The sequence below is a fragment of the Labeo rohita genome, chromosome 19 (genome assembly GCF_022985175.1).
Source record: "Labeo rohita strain BAU-BD-2019 chromosome 19, IGBB_LRoh.1.0, whole genome shotgun sequence".
In the NCBI taxonomy this organism is placed as follows: domain Eukaryota; kingdom Metazoa; phylum Chordata; class Actinopteri; order Cypriniformes; family Cyprinidae; genus Labeo; species Labeo rohita.
In genome coordinates, this window is record NC_066887.1 from 18,548,352 (window position 1) to 18,568,647 (window position 20,296).

The following is a 20,296-nucleotide window of genomic DNA, read 5'->3' on the forward strand; positions in this document are numbered from 1 at the left end:
TTTGTTGTTTTCACCCGGAGGTTGTTTTTCCCGTGTAAGGTGCAGGAGTGGGTCGCGTGGGACTAATTTACACAGAGCTTTGATCTACACAGTCTCATTATTGCTCGCGTCCCATTTAGACTCGCACTTCACCGGTCGCAGACTTCACTTCAAACTCCAAACTAATCAGCCATTTCACTCCAGACAATAGCGGAGAAATACTAACGTTTGCTTTTTATTATTCTTTATTCTCTATGATCAATAGGCGAAAGACTGAACGCAACACAGCAGTTCTCGATCCATTCCAGACGATGTGGTTCAGTTCCAGCATTTCTCGTTGTTCCAAGGTTTTGTAACAAGCGGAGAGCGCGGGGTGTATGTATTTTGGCGATACGGTACAGTCAAACCACATCTGTTGCGAGCCATGGAAATATACGCGCCTGGAAAGTGGACATCAACTCATTTTTTGTTTTTTAACTGTCTTTTTTCTTAGTTTCTTGAACCGTGCAGGGGGTTTGTTTAAGCGTCTTTGTAAACCACAAATATAATTTTAAGATGCTGATGTTGTGGACTAACAACAGTAACGCTATGGCACGCTCTGCCTAAACATGTGTTATTGATCTCCGTGTGCTTTCCATAAAAAAAAAATGATGGATTTAATTTTTGCTCGTCTTATATCTGGTATATATTAAGAAATCTAAATTTATTTTGATCGTCGCTGTAAACTTTATCACTGTATTTTGATGGAGGTGTGAAACTCGTTTGCTTCGAGACTTGTTTTTCCAAGGTTCGGGAATGAATTTTGATCAGCTGCTGGCCACAATCGGTGGCTTTGGGAGATATCAGAAGCTTCTGTATGTGTGGATATGTCTGCCGCAGATCTTTCTCGCATTCCACATGATGGCGAGCGTCTTCACAGGCGCCACGCCACCCCACTATTGTTGGGGTTCAGAGATGAAGAACGCGTCCCTTACCGTCGGCAATTTTTCACATGTGAACCTGAGCATCTCCCTTCTGCCAGGACACGCGGACTCGTGCACAGTAGTTTCAGGAAAGAACCACAGTACACGCTCAAGTTGTGAGACAGGATGGGTGTACAGCCACGAGATCTTCCAGAGCACTACTGTCACTGAGGTAAACGCGGTCCAAGCTGCATTCTTCAGAATAATTTAATGAGTACAACGAAATGTAATTCAATAATAAAAAAAAAAAAAAAAAAAAAAAATATATATATATATATATATATATATATATATATATATATAAAACATATACATATAAACAATATATAATTAAATGATTTTTTTATCAAATATCTATAAAAAAAACAGCAATACTGCAAAATATCATTATTGTTTAAAATAATGGTTTTCTATTTTAATATATTTTAAAATATAATTTATTTCTATGATGCAAAGCTGAATTTTCATCAGACATTACTCCAATTTTAAGTGTCACATGATCCTTTAGAAATCGTTCTAATATGCTGATTTATTATTTTTATTGTCAATGTTGGCAACAGTTGTGCTGGAACCTGTGATTCTTTTTTAGGATTCTTTGATGAATAAAAAGTTAAAAAGAACAGCATTTATTCAAAATAGAAATCTCTAACAATATAGTCTTTGCTATCACTTTTTATCAATTTAGCACATCCTTGGTAAATAAAAGTATTAATTTCTTTCAAAAAATTAAAGAGTAAACATTTACTGACCACAAACTTTTAAATGGTAGTTTATACTGTTACAAAAGATTGTTATTTCTTATATATTTAAACTTTTAATTATTAAAGAATCCTGAAATAAAGTATCACAGGTTCCAACAAAATATTAAGCAGCACAACTGTTTTCAGCAATGATAATAAATCAGCAAAATGGAATGATTTCTGAAGGATCATGTGACAGTGAAGACTGGAGTAATGATACTGGAAAATTCAGCTTTGCATCATAGGTATAAATTAGATTTGAAAATATATTCACATAGAAAATGGTTATTTTACATTTAAATAATATTTCACAATATTACTGTTTTTTTCTGAATTGTGATCAAATAAATGCAGCCTATTTAAAATCTTACTGATCCCGAACTTTTGAATGGCAGTGTATATCAATAAACTATTTTAAAAAATGTGCAAATAAAATGTAAACTCATGACACGCCAATAGTGATTTTTCATGGACTAATACTGTGGTTTTGTGTATGTATTTGTGCAGTGGGATCTGGTGTGTGACAAGGCAGGTCTAAACAGTCTGGGTTCCTCTGTCTATATGCTGGGGTTGCTTGTAGGAGCTGTTGTGTTTGGAGCAATGGCAGACAGGTATATACACACACACATTTGCATCCCTACACTTCACATGTGTGCTTTGCTCACCCTAAATTACCTGAGGGAAACTAGTAGTCATACCCTGCTCATAGCTCTCTTTCTTTGTCCTGCTTCCCATTCAACTCTTTTTGCATTAAATGCCCACAGCATTTTAGTACATTTTTAATATCAAATACACATTGCCTAGAGCTATTTATGCATTCACGGAAAGTAAATGCACTTCTCTTTGTCCAACTTAGTGATGTATATACTTTGTATGTACTATATAGCAGTGGTTTTCAACCCACTAGGGGGCCTCAGCAAACTTCTGGAGAGTAAAAATAAGGCAAATTTAGCTGAATCCACACTATATATAATTTTAAGTCAATTCACCAGCATTTCTCATCAAGTCTTTCTCATTTTCTTTCTTTCTCTCTCTGTAAGGTGTGGGAGGAGGTTTGCCATGCTCATGTCTTTAGCCCTTCAGACAGTGTTTGGTGTGGCCACTGCCTTCGCTCCAAACTTCCCCGTTTATGTCACCCTACGCTTCTTCATAGGAATGACAGTGTCGGGTGTGATAATCAATGCGTTTGTTCTAGGTGAGCCTTGGAGCACTAACGTAACTCTTTAGTCATTAAAGGATAGTTCACTGTCCAAGCCTGTATGACCTTTTTCTTCTGTGGAGCATAAAACAAGATGTTTTGAAGAATGTTGGTAACCAAATAGTCTTAGGTCCCATTGACTTTGGTAGTATTTTCATTCATACTATGAACTGAAACCATTCCTTTATTATCAAGAAGACATTAACTTAATTTAATTAACATAATCCATCTTCTTAGTTATCTCTGATCATGTTTTCATCAGATGGAAAAGAAGATGATAACCTGACATTTACTAATAACAGAATATGAGTAGAGCATGCCATCATTGAGGATCTACATCTTTGATGACCAGTGACCTCTGACCTCTCTATTGTTTAAATGTTTTTGTGCCTTTGAACCTCATGTTATCCAACTTTTTTTTCAACGCAGACGTAAGCCTATGGGTGACACTTCCAGTTCATTATCCGCTATAAGTAAATAATGTGAAGAATAACAGAGTGCAGTAAACAGTAAAACTGTTTGCACTACAAAACAGTGTGCTCATAATTAAGTTAACACATTAAAATAAAATGAATAATACAAGCTGTTTTGTACAGCTAAAAATAGCTGGATGCGGATGGCCACTCTTACGGGAAGAAAAAGGAGGATAGGTGACAATTTTTTCAAAAGTTAGCCATGTTGGATAAAAAAAATCACCTACGTGACATTTTAAGTAAAACTACTTAACTTAACATACTGAACTTCTGCTCATCTGTATACTTAATTTCTTACATATGAGAAAAGTTAAAAAAGTTTTTTCTAACACAGGGTGACTATCTGAAAACCCCAAATATTCATTTCAATTCATATAGGAATTTAATATTAATATTAATATTAATATCCCAATGCCTTTGCTAGACAAGTCAAGACAAGTTCAGACATGCCCTGACTTGTAGCAGGTGGGCTGTACCATAGGAGGAGAATCTGACTGACCTCAATATTATTCTTATGATTATGTTCTGGAGTTCTTCACTTTTTTCCTGATTTATTGGAAAATCTCTAATACCAATATGCATACAAAATGTACTCAATAAATCCATGAAGTCTCTAACTCATTTCTACCTGTGCTCAGCCCAAACCCTTTGAGTGCCCCCCAACAGTAACAAACACTCATTTCGTTTTTACCACAGACCTAAATACCCTAGATTGAACCCATAAACCCCAAACCTAACCACCCCCAAACACTTAACCTCCCCTCACCCCTCCTGCACAGGTACAGAGTGGACCTGCACACAGAGACGGATGCTGGCCGGCATCTTCACCGACTACTTCTTTGGTTTTGGCTACATGCTGCTGGCAGGTGTGGCTTATCTCATCAGAGACTGGAGAAAACTGCAGCTAGCAATCTCTGCACCAGGATTTCTCTTCATATTCTACATATGGTGAGGCAACGTAGAAATCGAGTTAACAAGTGAATATCGAGTAACGGAATTTAAAGGGATAGTTCACCAAAAAATGAAAATTATCATTCTAGGCATATATGACTTTCTTTATTCAGACAATTACAATTAGAGTTAAATTAAAAAAATGTCCTGGCTCCTCCAAGCTTATAATGGCAGTGAATGGATGTTGAGATTTTGAAGTCCAATAAAGTGCATCCATCCATCATTGCACCATCCACATGGCTCTGGGGGTTAATAAAGGCCTCCTGAAGTGAACTGATGCATTTTTGTAAGAAAAATATCCATATTTAAAACTTTATAAACTGTAATCTCTAGCTTCTGCTAACTGTCGTATGAGTGTGCATGACAGAGTGGCGTAGCGTAAACTCTGGTGGGAATATGCTAATCTCACGAGAATCAAGTTTTGTTTACAGCAAAGGAAAAACAGTCTCCTCTTGGCTTATATCGAAATCAGGGTTGCCAGGTTTTCACAACAAAACCCACACAATTGCTACTCAAAACTAGCCATGTTTCAGTGGGGTTGAACCCCAGGTAAAAATCCAATTCCGGGGGGTTAAATAGGCCTCTTTTAGCAGGGTTCCCCTGCTAAAATTCGCATTCCAGGGGCTAAATATCATATTCTTGGGGTTGCTTCAACCTGCAGCCATGAAAAACAGCCCACAGCAACAGTGTTAGAGGAGCCCAATTCTGTGGGAAAACCTTGGATTTGGCAACACTGATTGAAATCCTCTGACATTTTTTCTTTACAAATCCTTGTTTTGTACTTATAATTTGTGACCGGTTTGTTTTGCTTTCTCCTCTGTGCTAACATGTTTGTCACTTCTCACTAGAGTACGCTACGCCTACGTCATCCACTGAAACAGCACTCTCACATGAATGCGCATACAGCAGTTAGTGGAAGCTAGAGATTTCGGTTTATAAAGTTTTAAATATGGATATTTTTCTTACAAAATTTCATTGATTTGTTTCAGGAGGCCTTTATTAACCCTCTTGAGCCACGTGAAGCAGTGTTGCCAAGTCTGCAGTTTTCCCGCAGAATTGTTTTTCATGTCTGCGAGTTAAAGCGACCCCAGTAACATAATATTTAGCCAATGGAATGTTCATTTTACCAGGGGGACCCTGCCAAAATGTGTATTTTACCCCCCTGAAACACAGTAAAATACCTTGCAAGACTGATGTGGAGCACTTTTTATGATGGATAGACCCACTTTATTGGACATCTATTGGGCTGTTGAATATTACCACCCATTCACTTCCATTATAAAGCTTGGAAGAACCAGGAAATTTTTTTAATATAACTCTGATTGTTTTTGTTTGAAAGAAGAAGTCATATACACCTACAATGGCTTGAGGGTGAGTTAATTATGGCATAATTTTGATTTTTGGGTGAACTAACCCTTTAATAGTTTTTGTGGTCGATTTTGAAAAACATTGCAACTTCAACACTGCACTCATTTGATCAATAATTCAGCGCAGTAATACTGCAAAATATTATTACAATTTTAAATAATTATTTCCTTTAAGATAAACATTTCAGAATCTGTTAAACTTTATATATAAATATACATTTATTCACTTATTATTTCTAAAATAATTACTGTAAAAAGCACTGATAATATACTTTTCAGTTTATCTTACCTTACACAATCAGGCCTTGCAGAAGACTACATAAAAAGCAGTACTTTTTCATTTACTCTTGTTATTCGCCTTCCTCTGCCTTTATCAGTCTGACAACATAAATCTCCTTTCATTCTCCTCTACTTCTTTTTCTCAGGGTTCTTCCACATTCAGCCCGTTGGCTTCTTGTGAATAACCGAAAAGAGGAGGCGATTGATCTTCTGCGCAAGGCAGCTACGGTCAATGGTCGCACCTTACCTCCCACTGTTCAGGTATCAAAAATTTTCTCATGGACTCTTTTTCACTCTCTCTGCTCTCTTTTTGGCCTCTTTTCTTGTCATGCCTTTGGCATAATCTTTAAATCCCATAAACTCTCTAATAGCACTGTTAGCGTCACCATGACAACACCATCCCCCACCCTAGGCAACCAAGGGACCTTTGTTTTTAGTGTTTAAGAAGTGATGGTCTGAAGCTTCACTTCTCATCACCAGGGCAACAAGGAGATGACTTTCACATCATCAGGTCAATAAGTGCATTTAGCAAGGTTTCTCTTAATGTTATGAATGTGTTTGTGTCTGGAAAACATTCATTTCATTTCTTTGATCAAAAATAAAGTAAAATCTGAACTGTATAATTTACAGTTTAAAACAGTTTAAATATTTAAATAAAAGTATGTGTAAATGTAAATGGCAGAGCTGTATGTTCAGCAGCATTACCGCAGGCTTAAGTATCATAACACTTTGGAAACCATTCAAGACAGGATGTTTTATAACATTTGTTACAATGTATTAAAGTGTAATTTTTGCTACCACAGGTGGAGCGATATGAGGGCCCACAAGAACGGAGTCAATATACAGCTGTTGACCTGCTCCGAACTCCCCAAATGAGGAAGAGAGCTCTTATACTCTTCTACATCTGGTGAGATTACAATGAGTACAATGAGTACAGATATACAGTTGAAATCAAAAGTTTACATACACAGAATCTGCAAAATGTAAATTATTTTATCAAAATAAGACAGATCACACAAAATGCATGTTAATATTTATTTAGTACTGACCTGAATAAGATATTTCACATAAAAGATGTTTACATACAGTCCACAAGAAAAAGTAATAGCTGAATTTATAAAAATAATCCTATTCAAAAGTTTACATACACTTGATTCTTAATACTGTGTTGTTACCTGAATGATCCACAGCTGTGTTATTTTTTGTTTGTTTGTTTAGTGATAGTTGTTCATGAGTCCCTTGTTTGTCCTGAACAGTTAAACTGACAGCTGTTCTGTAGAAAAGTATTTCAGGTCCCACAGATTCTTTGGTTTTTAAGCATTTTTGTGTATTTGAACCCTTTCCACCAATGACTGTATGATTTTGAAATACATCTTTTCACACTGAGGACAACTGAGGGACTCGTATGCAACTATTACAGAAGGTGCAAATGCTCACTGATGCTTCAGAAGGAAAAACAATGCATTAAGAGCCAACTTGTGAACGAAATGAGGATGTGTACATTTTTCTTATTTCGCCTAAATATCATATTTTTTTCATTTAGTACTGCCCTTCAGAAACTACAGAAGATACTTACATGTTCCCCAGAAGACAAAATAAGTTAAATTTACCCTGATCTTCAAATTCAGAAAGTTTTCACCCCCAGCTCTTAATGCATTGTGCTTCCTTCTGAAGTATCAGTGAGCTTTTAAAGCTGTTGTAATAACTGAGAGAGTCCCTAAAATAATTAACATTTTGCAAATTCTGCAAGTTGTATGTTAACTTCTGACTTCAACTGTTCACTTTTATATGAGAAAAACCAGAAAGAGTGAAAGAGAGTTTCTATTTTTATTAAAACAACTTTTGAAAACTTCTGATTATGCCTTTATTTTTTATTTTTGATACATTTCAAATGGTTATTATGTTACAGTTAATCAGATGCCCATTTTCCACAAGTTGTTATGTTTCTTTAGGGTCTTCATGACATGTCTGTAACAAGTTCATCAATGGTAGTGTAAAACAACTCTTTTTTACCTTGTCAAAAACAGCTCTGTTTACAGTGAGCCGTTTCGGAGCATGTCTCTTAAAATGATATTGAGCTACTGCTCACTTCGCCCCTCTCTTCCATTTTTTTGTGTATTCGGTGGTGCATTAACATCAAAAACAAAATTAATCCATTGCGTCAACAGTGGCTCTTTTGTCAGAAGAAAATGAAGACACTTATGTTCATATTCATAACCAACTACAAAACACCTGCATTGCTCACGCGACGTTGTTGTCACTACAGCTGCTCGTGTGCAAAGAAAATGGCGGACAGCGTACAACAGGCTGATAGTGGAAAAATGCAAATACAGGACAGTCCGTCAGCAGTCATGACATCACACTGCTCAGAAAATTAAAATTAAAAAAAGTTTAATAATTGGGATTGTTTAGGTTTTTTGTTGAATAGAATAGTGGTGAATAGTGAATAGATTTTTATCATTGTAGGGTGGTTGTGTCCACACACGGCTAAGACACATTTATATGCAAACATCATGTAAAAGTGAATTTTCCATCCGATGTCCCCTTTTAATGTTACCATTATAATACTAGTATTGGTGAATATTACCCAATAAATAAAATATTTTTGATGTGTCATTTCCATTAAAGCAGTTTTATTACATTGTTATTAAATTGATTGTCCCTTCGTTGACTCTTTGTCTCTGTGTTTCTCCAGGTTTGTTAATGTGTTGGTGTATTATGGTCTGTCTCTGGGTGTGTCTGACCTCAGTGCAGACCTTTACCTCACTCAGTTCATGTTTGGATTGGTGGAAATTCCTGCAAGGTCGCTGGTGTTGGTTCTCCTGCCCTGCAGTCGACGAATCCCACTGAGTGTGTTCCTTGCTATTGGAGGTGGTGCATGTCTACTGACCCTCATTGTTCCAGCAGGTGACCAGTCCAGTCAAACATGACTAGAATTTATTTGTCTTTTTAATTCTTTTCCCAAGGATGTAGTACTTTCTTACTCTATTGTGACCCTACTCTCATTTCCTTCATTTTCTTATCACACGCTCTTTCTCTCAGAAAGCGCTCATATTCGGACTGCTTTGGCCATGGTGGGGAAATTTGGAATTACAGCATCTTTTGCCATCATCTATATCTATTCTGCAGAACTGTTCCCAACTGTTCTCAGGTACTCTCGTTCAGTGATGGGGAAAGTTACTTTTAAAAGTAATCCATTACAATATTGAGTTGCTCCCTATAAAAGTCACTAATTGTGTTATTTAGTTACTTTTTATGGAAAGTAATGTGTTACATTACTTTTGCATTACTTTTTCTTATCTGGGCTGGGCTTGTTTGCTTTTGGCAAATGTAAAAGCCCTTTCATTCGCTCAGGCTGAAGGAAATGTAAAATCAGCATGTATGATTTTGAGATCCATCTTTTCACACTGAGGACAACTGAGGGATTCCTATGCAACTATTACAGAAGGTTCAAGGAAACACAATGCATTAAGAGCTGGTGGGTGAAAACTTTTTGAATTTGAAGATCAACTTATTTTGTCTTCTGGGAAGTATCTGGTAAGTATCTTCTGTAGCTTCTGAAGGGCAGTAGTAAATGAAAAAAAAAGATATTTAGGCAAAATAAAAAAAGTAGTACACATTCTCATTCTGTTCAAAGGTTTACACCCCTGGCTCTTTATGCATCATGTTTCCTTCTGAAGCATCAGTGAGCATTTGAACCTTCTGTAATAGTTGCATATGAGTCCCTCGGTTGTCCTCAGCGTGAAAAGATGGATTTCAAAATCGTACAGTTATTGTTGGAAAGGGTTCAAATACACAAAAATGCAGAAAAACCAAAGAATATGTGGGACCTGAAGGATTTTTCTGAAGAACAGCAAGGCAATTTAACTGTTCAGGACAAACAAGGGACTCATGAGCAACTATCGCTAAACAAAAGAAAACAGCTGTGGATCAATTAGTAACAGTATTAACAATCAAGTGCTTGTAAACTTTCAAACAGGGTCATTTTTATAAATTCAACTACTATTTTCTCTTGTGGATTATATGTAGATATCTTATTGAGGTCAATACTTAGTTAAAACGTAACTGCATTTTGTATGATATCTATTTTGGTCAAATAGTTAAGATTTTGCAGATTCTGCAATGTGTACGTGAAAGCATTATGTGTAAATAATTTCTGACTTAGCTTTTTTATTTACAGGCAAACAGGTATTGGTGTTTCTTCTATGTTTGCACGGATGGGTGGCGTTTTAGCACCACTAATAAACCTGCTTGGACGCCACACACCTGTTGTGCCCATGGTGATATTTGGCTCCACCCCTCTGCTTGCTGCAGTGCTTGCTCTAGCATTGCCTGAAACTGCCAATCAACCACTACCAGACAGCATCTATGATACTGAGAGGTAAACAATGACACCACATACATTTAAAGGAATGGTTTACCCTAAAATATAAACCCTGTTACCTTGAGAATACTTGTCTCAAATAGTTTCTCCTCCTCTCTCCTCCTTTAGGTCCGCTCTGAAATATGATGCACAAATTCCTGTACATACCAGCCAATCACCAAGCAACCCAGAAGGACAGGAACTGCAGAGTTTAGCAGATGAGTCAAGTTAGACATATATTATCACACACAAACTTTATACAGTGTCACATTCTAGTGCGTTTACATTATCAGTCTTGCTGATGATCAGTGAAACTTGAAATTGGTTAAGGTTTTGATAGAAAAAGCCTTTTTTGTGACTTTTATGACAGATATTTGAACATTTTATAATTTTTTTTTAATGGCTGTAGGTTGGGTATTTGACTGATTTACATTGAGGTTAGCAGTTTTAATAAAACTAAAGTGTAAAGTTTAAAACATGGATGACTGGGTCTGAAAACAATGCAAGTTGTGCATCAGGCCTTTCTATGCAAAACAAAGAGAGATGCTCTAAACAAACATAAGGGAACATTTGTGAATTAGTAAGCCAAACTAAATTCAATCAGTTTACTTTTTTTGGCATTTCTGCCTTTAAAATGACAGGACAGTGTAGAGGAGACAGGAAGTGAAGTGGGAGAGAGAGAGGGGGCAGGATATGGAAAGGTGCTTGAGCCAGGATTCAAACTCGGGACGCCTGTAGCGCAACGGCACTTTATGTCAGCCAACGATTCAGTTTACTTTTAACAGATATTTAAATTTAAAATGTGATATTTTTTTTCTTCTGGCAAATGGATCAAAATATTGATGACTGGTCCTGTACAACACAGATTTTTTGAATCATATGCTCTCTAGAATGAGAATGTCCCTCCCATTAACACCAACTACCACTCACTAAATGGCAAATTTGTGAGGGTTTGGTCTAGTGGAGAGTGAACCAGTGCCTTCTTTGTAATGTAGTTCTTGACACATCATGTCCAATGTTTGGGAATTAACCGGATTTGTCTTATGTGAGGACAGTTCCCAAAGCTTATGCCTGGTTGAAAATGTTTTAATCGCATGTTAGTATCCTGAATTATCTTAGCTCAGTAGGCGAAGGGGAAAGTACACGTATCTTGTTTAGTGCTGTTTTGTCTGTTGTTTGATTGCATTTGATTTTTCTCTTTCTTTAGTGAAAAAAAAAAACATTATCATACGCACAATTTAAGAGTGGGATTTATGTGTGTTGCCAATTTTACTTGAGCCGACGATACACACTCTACTGATGCATATGCAAACGCATAGACTTCAATCTCAGTCGCACACACTGCCAAATGACACAATGTAGTTTTTACCTTTATATCTTGACATTCTTTTTAAAAACAGGGAAATGTACTTTTACTGCATGAAACTGTTTAATAGAAATGAACTCTATTTTATTATTATGCAATTTGTCCAATGTTCTAAATATTGATCAGATCTTAAGGGCATACACCTATCATTATTTACTCACTCCCCATGTCATTTTAAACCCTTATTCTGTCTTACAGAACACCATAAAGCACTGTATTAATATTCTAAGTCATCTGAATCCATGTGAAAAGTTCTGAATGAGGAACAGGGAACAGAATAAAATTTTAAAGGGATAGTTCACCTAAAAATGAAAATTATGTCATTAATTACTCACCCTCATGTCATTTCAAAGCCGTATGACCTTCGTTCATCTTTGGAACACAAATTAAGATATTTTTGATGAAATCCGAGAGCTTTCTGACCCTGCATAGACAGAAATGCAACTACTATGTTCAAGGCCGAGAAAGGTAGTAAAGACATCATTAAAATAGTCCATGTGACATCAGTGGTTCAACCGTAATATTATGAAGCTACAAGGATACTTCTTGTGAGCAAAGAAAACAAAAATAACGACTTTATTCAACAGTCTCTTCCGTGTAAGTCCTCGACGCACATTCACTACAGTACCACAACGCATACGTGTGCCTCTGCTTCTAAACAAGGCAGAAGGAGAAGAAAATTGTTGAATAAAGTCGTCATTTTTGGTTTCTCTGCACACATAAAAAGTATTCTTGTAGCTTTATAACATTATGGTTGAACCACTGATCTCACATGGACTATTTTATCAGTGTCCTTACTACCTTCCTGGGCCTTGAAAATGGTAGTACCGTTGCCAACTATGCAGGGTCAGAAAGGTCTCAGATTTCCTTAAAAATATCTTGAAGTGTTCTGAAGATGAACGAAGGACTTACGATTTTGGAACGACATGAAGTGAGTAATTAATGACAGAATTTTCATTTTATTCATTTGAGTCATTACTCATAGAAAAGCCTGAAAACTGCTGTGACCAGGTCACTGAGTCAGTGGCTCGCACTAGGTTAGTGAACTGATTGCTCTTATTAGGTGGCTTGGGCTGAATGATTCATTACTGAATCTGAATTTGACACACTGACCAAAATTCTTCAAAAGTTTGGAAAAGAAGGGGAGTAAATAATGGTTGAATTTTCATATTTGGATAAACTATACTTTTAACCAAATAATTGTTATATATCACTGCATGATTAATAGGATCTAAACACTTTCGCTTTGTCATGAGATCTTAATTCATCTGTAATTGTATGGTGTGCACCTGTAACTGTGATGTCTTTTAACATGATGAAATGAATAGACTTTTTTTTTTTTTTTCAATCAGCAGAGCCAATATTAAGAAAGCTGGATGGTTACCACAGTCCTCAGTCTTAAAATGATGACGACACGAGAATGAATCAGTTGAGGTCTAATGAAACTGTTATATAGGCTTGCTAGTTACTGACCTTTGCCTGTGAACAAGTATGAGTGTGTTTGTTACTTTTGCTGCATGATGGAATGCAGGTCTTAATGTGATTTTACAATGAACAAGCATTTTGTTATTAAGACTTTCCATTTATTAACATTCCAACTGATGCACAATAAAACTGTGATCAATTGTCCAGCATCCAGGATCTGCAATAAAACTGTTGAAAACAATTCGTCCATCACCTTGCGTGATTTTCTTTTCTTTGAAGGCTGTACGTATATTAAGCTAATGTCACATAAGTAGCATCAGTAGCCACACCACAGTTGTTGTCTTTCATGGACATCAGTATATAACCATCATTGCCCCAGTAAGTGGACCAGGAGTTTTTCACTAGCCAGTAGGGCTCATTATTTATTATCCCATAACCAACTGCTAGCACAGCATGATCCAAGTCATCAGTCCCATTTTCTGTGGATATATAAGAAATATAAAACATGAATCACTGGTTTCTTTAGAAAAGAGTACTGGATACTTGATTTTAGGCAATCTGTGAGGCATTGCTACACTCAAAATAATATGTATGAGTATGTACTTGAAATATGTCAAATATTCACATTTTTATTATAAAATAATAACAAAACAAAATAACCTATAAAACTACAATACCAATTTATTATTATGTATATTAATATGTATAGTTAATATAAATATATTAATTGCCAAAATGTTTTTCATATATAACCCATGCTGCAGAATGTTATTTTATATAATGAAATAATTTAAAAAATAATATATAACATTACTTTGCAGATGAAAACATATACCTGTTTATTGCTGTTAATTGTTTCTGTATATACCAGCGGTGGCGAACGTTGGTCCCGGAGAGCCGCAGCCCTGCAGAGTTTTGCTTTAAGCCTAATCAAACACACCTGAACAAGCTAATCAACGTATGAAGGGTTACTTGGAAGCTACAGGCAGTTGTGTTTTTATTAGGGTTGGAGCTGAACTTTGCAGGGCTGCGACTCTCCAGGACCAGAGTTCGCCACCCTTGGTATATACAGTTGAAGTCAAAAGTTTACACACACCTGGCAGAATCTGCAAAATGTTAATTATTTTACCAAAATAAGACTGATCATACAAAATGCATGTTATTTTTTTTTTAATTTAATATTGACCTGAATAAGATATTCCACATAAAAGACGTCTACATATAGTCCATAAGAGAAAATAATAGCTGAACTTATAAAAACGACCCCATGCAAAAGTTTACATACACTTGATACTTATTACTATGTTGGTACCTGAATAAAAAAAAAAACAATGCAAAAGCAAAGAGCTTTTTGAATTTGAAGATCAAGGTAAATTGAACTTATTTTGTCTTCTGGGAAACGAGTATTTTCTGTAGCTTCTGAAGGGCAGTACTAAGTGAAAAAAAAAGATATCTAAGCATGTACACATCTTTATTCTGTTCAAAAGTTTTCATCCCAGCTCTTAATGCATTGTGTTTTCCTTCTGGAGCATCAGTGAGTGTTTAAACCTTCGCTCAGTTGTCTTCAGTGTGAAAAGATGAATCTCAAAATCATAGTCATTGTTGGAAAGGGTTCAAATACACAAAAATCATTCATTTAGATAACACAGAATTAAGAATCAAGTGTATGTAAACTTTTGAACAGGGCCATTTTTTATAAATTCAACTATTATTTTCTCTTCTGGACTTTATTTAAACATATTCTATGTGAAATATCTTATTCAGGTTGGTACTAAATAAAAATTAACATGCATTTTGTATTATCCCTCTTTTTTACATTTTGCAGATTCTGCAGGGTGTATGTAAACTTTTGACTTCAACTGTATATATGTTAACAGTTAATATATAGCAATATTTCCCAAAATGTTTCCATCTGAAAAAATGTTACAAGTTTTACAGATGGAAATCTTTTTAGGGAAATGCTATGAATATTATGATATTACTTTTTATTTATTTTGTAAGATATATACTGTAAGGTATAATGATTAAGAAGATGACAGTTGTTTTAAGTGTGACATATTAGGATTTAAGTTTGTGAGATGGTATGAATGTGTGAAGACTCACTGCATGCTGGTTCATAGTAGACTCCATTGCTGTAGAAAGCGAAGGAACGGTGAGCAGCATCAATGCTGACTGCTGCAGGGCCGAATTTAAAGATAGCGGCCTTCAGTGCCACAATATCACCACTGGTCACATTAGTGTACCCACTCAACTTCGCCACCATGGAGGACTTATCGTAATGACACAAACCATTCTGAAACACACATTGATTTCATTAGTAACCCTTTTTTAACCACCAATATCTGATGGATCAAAAATAAGGTACTGTTTCAGATTATAGATGTCAATTCAAGCAGTTTTCCAAGGTGGAACCTAAATAACTATTTAAAACAATCAAAAGCATTTGGGTTAGGTGGAGATGTGTGGTGTATGTACACACACCATGCCCATATATCCTCCATAGCTCTCTGCAGTAGAAATGCCACCATGTTTCATCATCCACTCAAAGGCTCTCCATTCCTCTCCTCCATCACAACCGTTGTTCCCAAATCCCCATGTGCAGTCCACCAGCATCTGCTGGGACAGTGGGGTCAGCTCTCCAGTCTAAAAAATAAAAAGAGAGAGAAAGACAAGGACTAGTTCAAATCTGTGTCACTTTTCTTTTTTTTCAGTCGGACATTACAAAGATCAACTTGTCTAGAGCTTATTGTGTAGATTTACCTTCAGGAAAAGTGCTCCCTCTAGTGTTCCAGTGGTGGCAAAGCTCCAGCAAGATCCACACACAGCCTGGTCTTTCACTGGTGTCACAGCACCTGAAAATACATAACAATATGTCTGTGTATCATCTGAATCACTAAACATGCATTGAACAATTCTAACTGCACATACAAGATATACACACCATACAGCCTCCAGTCTATGGTATCAGGGGTGTCTATAGAGCGGATTTCAGAGGGAAAAGGCTGAGCCTTTTTGTGAACATGAGTCCTTTTATGTCCTCTCATCATGGCCAGCTCTTCCTGTGACCGATCAGCCAGGTGATTGACAGTGAGGGAAAATGAAAGACCTGCTCTATTCATGGAGTGCACATACCTGAGGAAAAATGTATGTAATTAATGTTTTCAGTCAAGTTCACAGCCTGCTTATCATTGTATAATTTTGTGTAGTTAGTGGCTATTTTCTATGCATATTTATTCAAAGTAGTTTTTCTAATTTTAATACAAAAGTTTTTTCCCTCACCGAATATTATGCACAAAGTTGTGCTCACGTTCCTCATGCTCTTTTTCATTTTCATATTGACGCTCATACTTCTCTTTAAAGTGGCCAAACATACGATGGGCATGACCGACGGGGGAGGTGTGGACAAGGTCTTGGATGGGGTTGGCCAATAAATGATGCTCCAGACCAGGTCCAGGAAAGTCACCACAGGTCATTCCTAAACACAAAAGTGAGTATTCGATTAGATGGTTTGTAAATCAAATCACTGAACGCGTGTTATGTATTTACTGCATACCTGCAGGCAGTTTGAAAATGTCTGAATCAATTCGAGAGCTGAAGTCACTGTAGTCGATAAGGTATTTATCGTAGTGGGACCCCAAAAGAGTGTTGAAGCCCATCATCTCATAGTGGTGTGGGGTGGCTGGGGAATCATTTCCCTCCGGACGTGTGACCCACAGACGATACGTGTTCTTCTTGTGGCCAACCTGTGTGACGTTTTTCCAGACCTCACACAGATTGCCTGCGTAATACTCCATCTTCTCAAACTGCAAAACAATTTCATAAGCATTTCAGCCTTGTTGCTTTGGTTTTCTCCACAGAAAACAGTAAGTAATGAACTTAGTAAGTCATATGGGTAGTACATACTTCAAAGCCCTGCAGATCAGGCAGTGCTGTCTGTGGAAGTATTGGACCATCCTTGGTACCATTAAGCTGGAAACACTTCATAGTATTGAATTCAGTCTCAGTGGTGACTGGTGTAATCTTGTAAGTGGCACCGTAATCCAAATCATTTCCAATGAAAAAAGTAGACACTGTACCTATAGACAGCAACAATTAGGAAAGCTAATGTTACATGCAAACATGTTTTAATACTGTCTGATTTTATTATCTGATGATCACTGACCATGATAATAGTCGATTCGACTTCTGTTCCCCTTGAGGTCATACCAAGCCTCAAATGGTTCCTTTATCTCAGCATATGGCAAAGAAAGCAGACCTACATAAAAGAGGAATATGCAACTTGTGACAAGAAGTCTAGTGTACTGGCATGTACTGTGTACATAGATAAAAATGTACCTTTAACATGATACATCTTTCCAAAATCAGGCACCGTTCTTCCAGCAACTGGTGTGGCATCTGAGAAAGAAAACATAATATATACACTACAAATGCAAAACATAACATTCGCTAATGACATCGCATTCATCCGCAACTCGTTTTAGCGTTAACAACATAACAGGAAATGCGCTTCAGGCATTAAATCATAAGATCTACTTCTTCCTGTTGTAAACAGTGTTTTCTTTTACAAAGACAACACTTTACCTGCAGCACACACCAACACAACGAACCCAGCTACAAGAAGCAACATAGTGCAATCTAAAGAAACCAGACGGATATCCACCGGAGAAGATAATACGCTTTCGTCCGTCTGAAAAAATGTTCCGAACGAAACACGAAAATCACGCAGAAGTTTAACGAGAGCGTTTACGCCAACGACGACGCACGATAACAGAAAGTTCCCAAAAAACACGAGAAGGAGGGACTGAATTAAAGTCATATGACAAGTGGGTCTACTGCCGTCACATGACTGTAGTCAGCTGTTTTCCTTAACTGGGGTTAAAATTGCTGACTTCATTTGTAACTAGATGTTCACGTGTGGTACATGTCTTAAACATGTTTCTGAATACAAATTACTGTAAATCAGAATATAGCGACAAAACGAGGAAGGAAAAAAACACTTTTACAAGTGAAATTAATGTAGTGATATGAGAGATGGGTAGTAACATTGCAGAAATGCTTGAAACATGAGCTACTGAAAGTGAAAAAAAGCAGACCAAAAACAAGACATAAGGGCCCGGTTTCACAGACAGGGCTTAGGCTAAGCCAGGATTAGGCCATAGTTCTTTTAGGACATTTAAGTAATTTTTATAAACATTCTTAATAAAAAAACATTACTGGTGTGTATCTTGAGACAAAACAAAGGCACTGATGTATTTTAGGATCAGTCAGTACAAGTTTCTTTCAGTTGAAACAGCTCAGATTTACATTTTAGTCTAGGACTAGGGTTAAGCCTTGTCTGTGAAACCGGGGGAAGAGGTTTAGGCTTTGTGATTAAATTATCACAGGGACAAACAAATAAAAAAAAAACAGGTTTAAGTCATGCCTTACAAAAAACAAGCAAGCAAACAATATATATATATATATATATATATATATATATACACACACATGTGCATCTCAGTAAATTAGAACATTGTGGAAAAGTTCATTTATTTCAGTAATTCAACTCAAATTGTGAAACTCGTGTATGAAATACGTTCAGTGCACACAGACTGAAGTAGTTTAAGGCTTTGGTTCTTTTAATTGTGATGATTTTGGCTCACAAAAACCCACCAATTCACTATCAAATTAGAATGTGGTGACATGCCAATCAGCTAATCAACTCAAAAAACCTCACTGGGTTGCACAATCATGGGGAAGACTGCTGATCTGACAGTTGTCCAGAAGACAATCATTGACACCCTTCACAAGGAGGGTAAGCCACAAACATTCATTGACAAAGTACAGCTGGCTGTTCACAGAGTGCTGTATCCAAGCATGTTAACAGAAAGTTGAGTGGAAGGAAAAAGTGTGAATGAAAAAGATGCGCAACCAACCGAGAGAACCGCAGCCTTGAGAGGCTTGTCAAGCAAAAACGATTCAAGAATTTGGGTGAACTTCACAAGGAATGGACTGAGGCTGGGGTCAAGGCATCAAGAGCCACCACACATATGTGTGTGTGTGTGTGTGTGTGTATGTGTATGTATATTTTTTATACACACAATGTTTGTCATTTTATTTATAGGGCTACACAAAGTCTGTCTTTTTTATTTATTTGACTTTTTTGTTTATTCATATAGATAATACAAATAAAAGTAAAGCAGACTACTGTTTTAAATTTATCAGGCATTATTCATTTTTGTTAATGGGTTAGTCTATAGAAATGTCATTTTTTTTCTGTCCCTAGCCCTTACAGAAATATTAAACTTAAACATTTTTTTTTTTTTAAATGAAACAATATGTTATTTGAACAATTACACCTTGAGCTATCAGTGTGCCAATATTTGTTTTTTAATTAATTATTTTAAATACCAAGCACCACAAAACTGCTCGTCCCCACAGCCATGTATAGAGGGAAAGTATGTTACATTTTGATGTCAAAAACAGGTTTTTCTACCATTTAAAATACAGTAATGAATTCACCAACGATCACATTGATGTAAATGTCATATAAAACAAAATGCTGAATAAATATTATAAAATATATAATGAAAGTAGTGGTCCTCTAGAATTGTGTCACTGCTGTGACCGTTTAAGAAAAATTGTTTATTTTGAAATAAAAAGTCAAAATGATGACATCACTTGCCTTGCTGTTTCCTGAAGATCCCTGATGAAAGGCCCATGATAAGTCCACTGTCTCTTTTCAGTTATCAGAAATTTTCTCATTTATCTCATGATTTCATATGAAGCTTTTAGTTGAAGTCACTGGTATGACCTGCTTTGTTGTTAGGGAATTGTAAAAAACTAGAATACAAATGGACTGAATTTAGTGAGTATACCATGACTGACAACATGTGGTTTGATACCTTGCAGCAGCCATTTTGCAAAATGCATTTTCCATGAAAATTGTCACTGGTGTTACCTTTCTTATGGGTAAGTAAATGCAAAAAAAAAAAAAAAAAAAAAAAAAAAAAAATTGAGGTATATTCATGAAGTCAAAAGGTAATCTAATAATGTGGTTACTACATTAAATAATACATCTAATAATGTGGTTAAAAATAAAGTTTATATGTTAGAAAAATAAATACATTTTAAGACATCTTGCTATACCAAAAGTGGAAATTTCTGTAGAATGGCCCTAATACTGATACTATTTACGTTTAATTAAAGTGTGG

The 20,296-nt window shown here is 36.2% G+C and overlaps 2 protein-coding genes across 2 annotated transcripts; one reads left to right on the forward strand and one right to left on the reverse strand.

Annotated features, from left to right (window-relative positions):
• The first annotated feature begins 118 nt into the window (after nt 1-118).
• si:dkey-166k12.1 (solute carrier family 22 member 13) lies at nt 119-12,064 on the forward strand. Its single transcript, XM_051136201.1, has 10 exons — nt 119-1,113; nt 2,189-2,292; nt 2,722-2,876; nt 4,132-4,300; nt 6,096-6,210; nt 6,753-6,856; nt 8,645-8,856; nt 8,992-9,100; nt 10,130-10,330; nt 10,442-12,064. The coding sequence occupies exons 1-10, from the start codon at nt 775-777 to the stop codon at nt 10,542-10,544; spliced, it is 1,611 nt and encodes a 536-aa protein (XP_050992158.1). The 5' UTR covers nt 119-774; the 3' UTR covers nt 10,545-12,064.
• Nucleotides 12,065-13,174: 1,110 nt separating this feature from the next.
• On the reverse strand, nt 13,175-17,910 carry zgc:110239 (uncharacterized protein LOC550326 homolog). Its single transcript, XM_051136225.1, has 11 exons — nt 17,685-17,910; nt 17,439-17,498; nt 17,266-17,358; nt 17,007-17,179; nt 16,657-16,906; nt 16,383-16,578; nt 16,045-16,235; nt 15,864-15,955; nt 15,585-15,746; nt 15,207-15,396; nt 13,175-13,582 (listed from the first exon to the last, which is right to left on the reverse strand). Exons 1-11 carry the CDS (start codon nt 17,728-17,730, stop codon nt 13,395-13,397), a joined length of 1,641 nt encoding a protein of 546 aa, XP_050992182.1. The 5' UTR covers nt 17,731-17,910; the 3' UTR covers nt 13,175-13,394.
• Nucleotides 17,911-20,296: the final 2,386 nt, after the last annotated feature.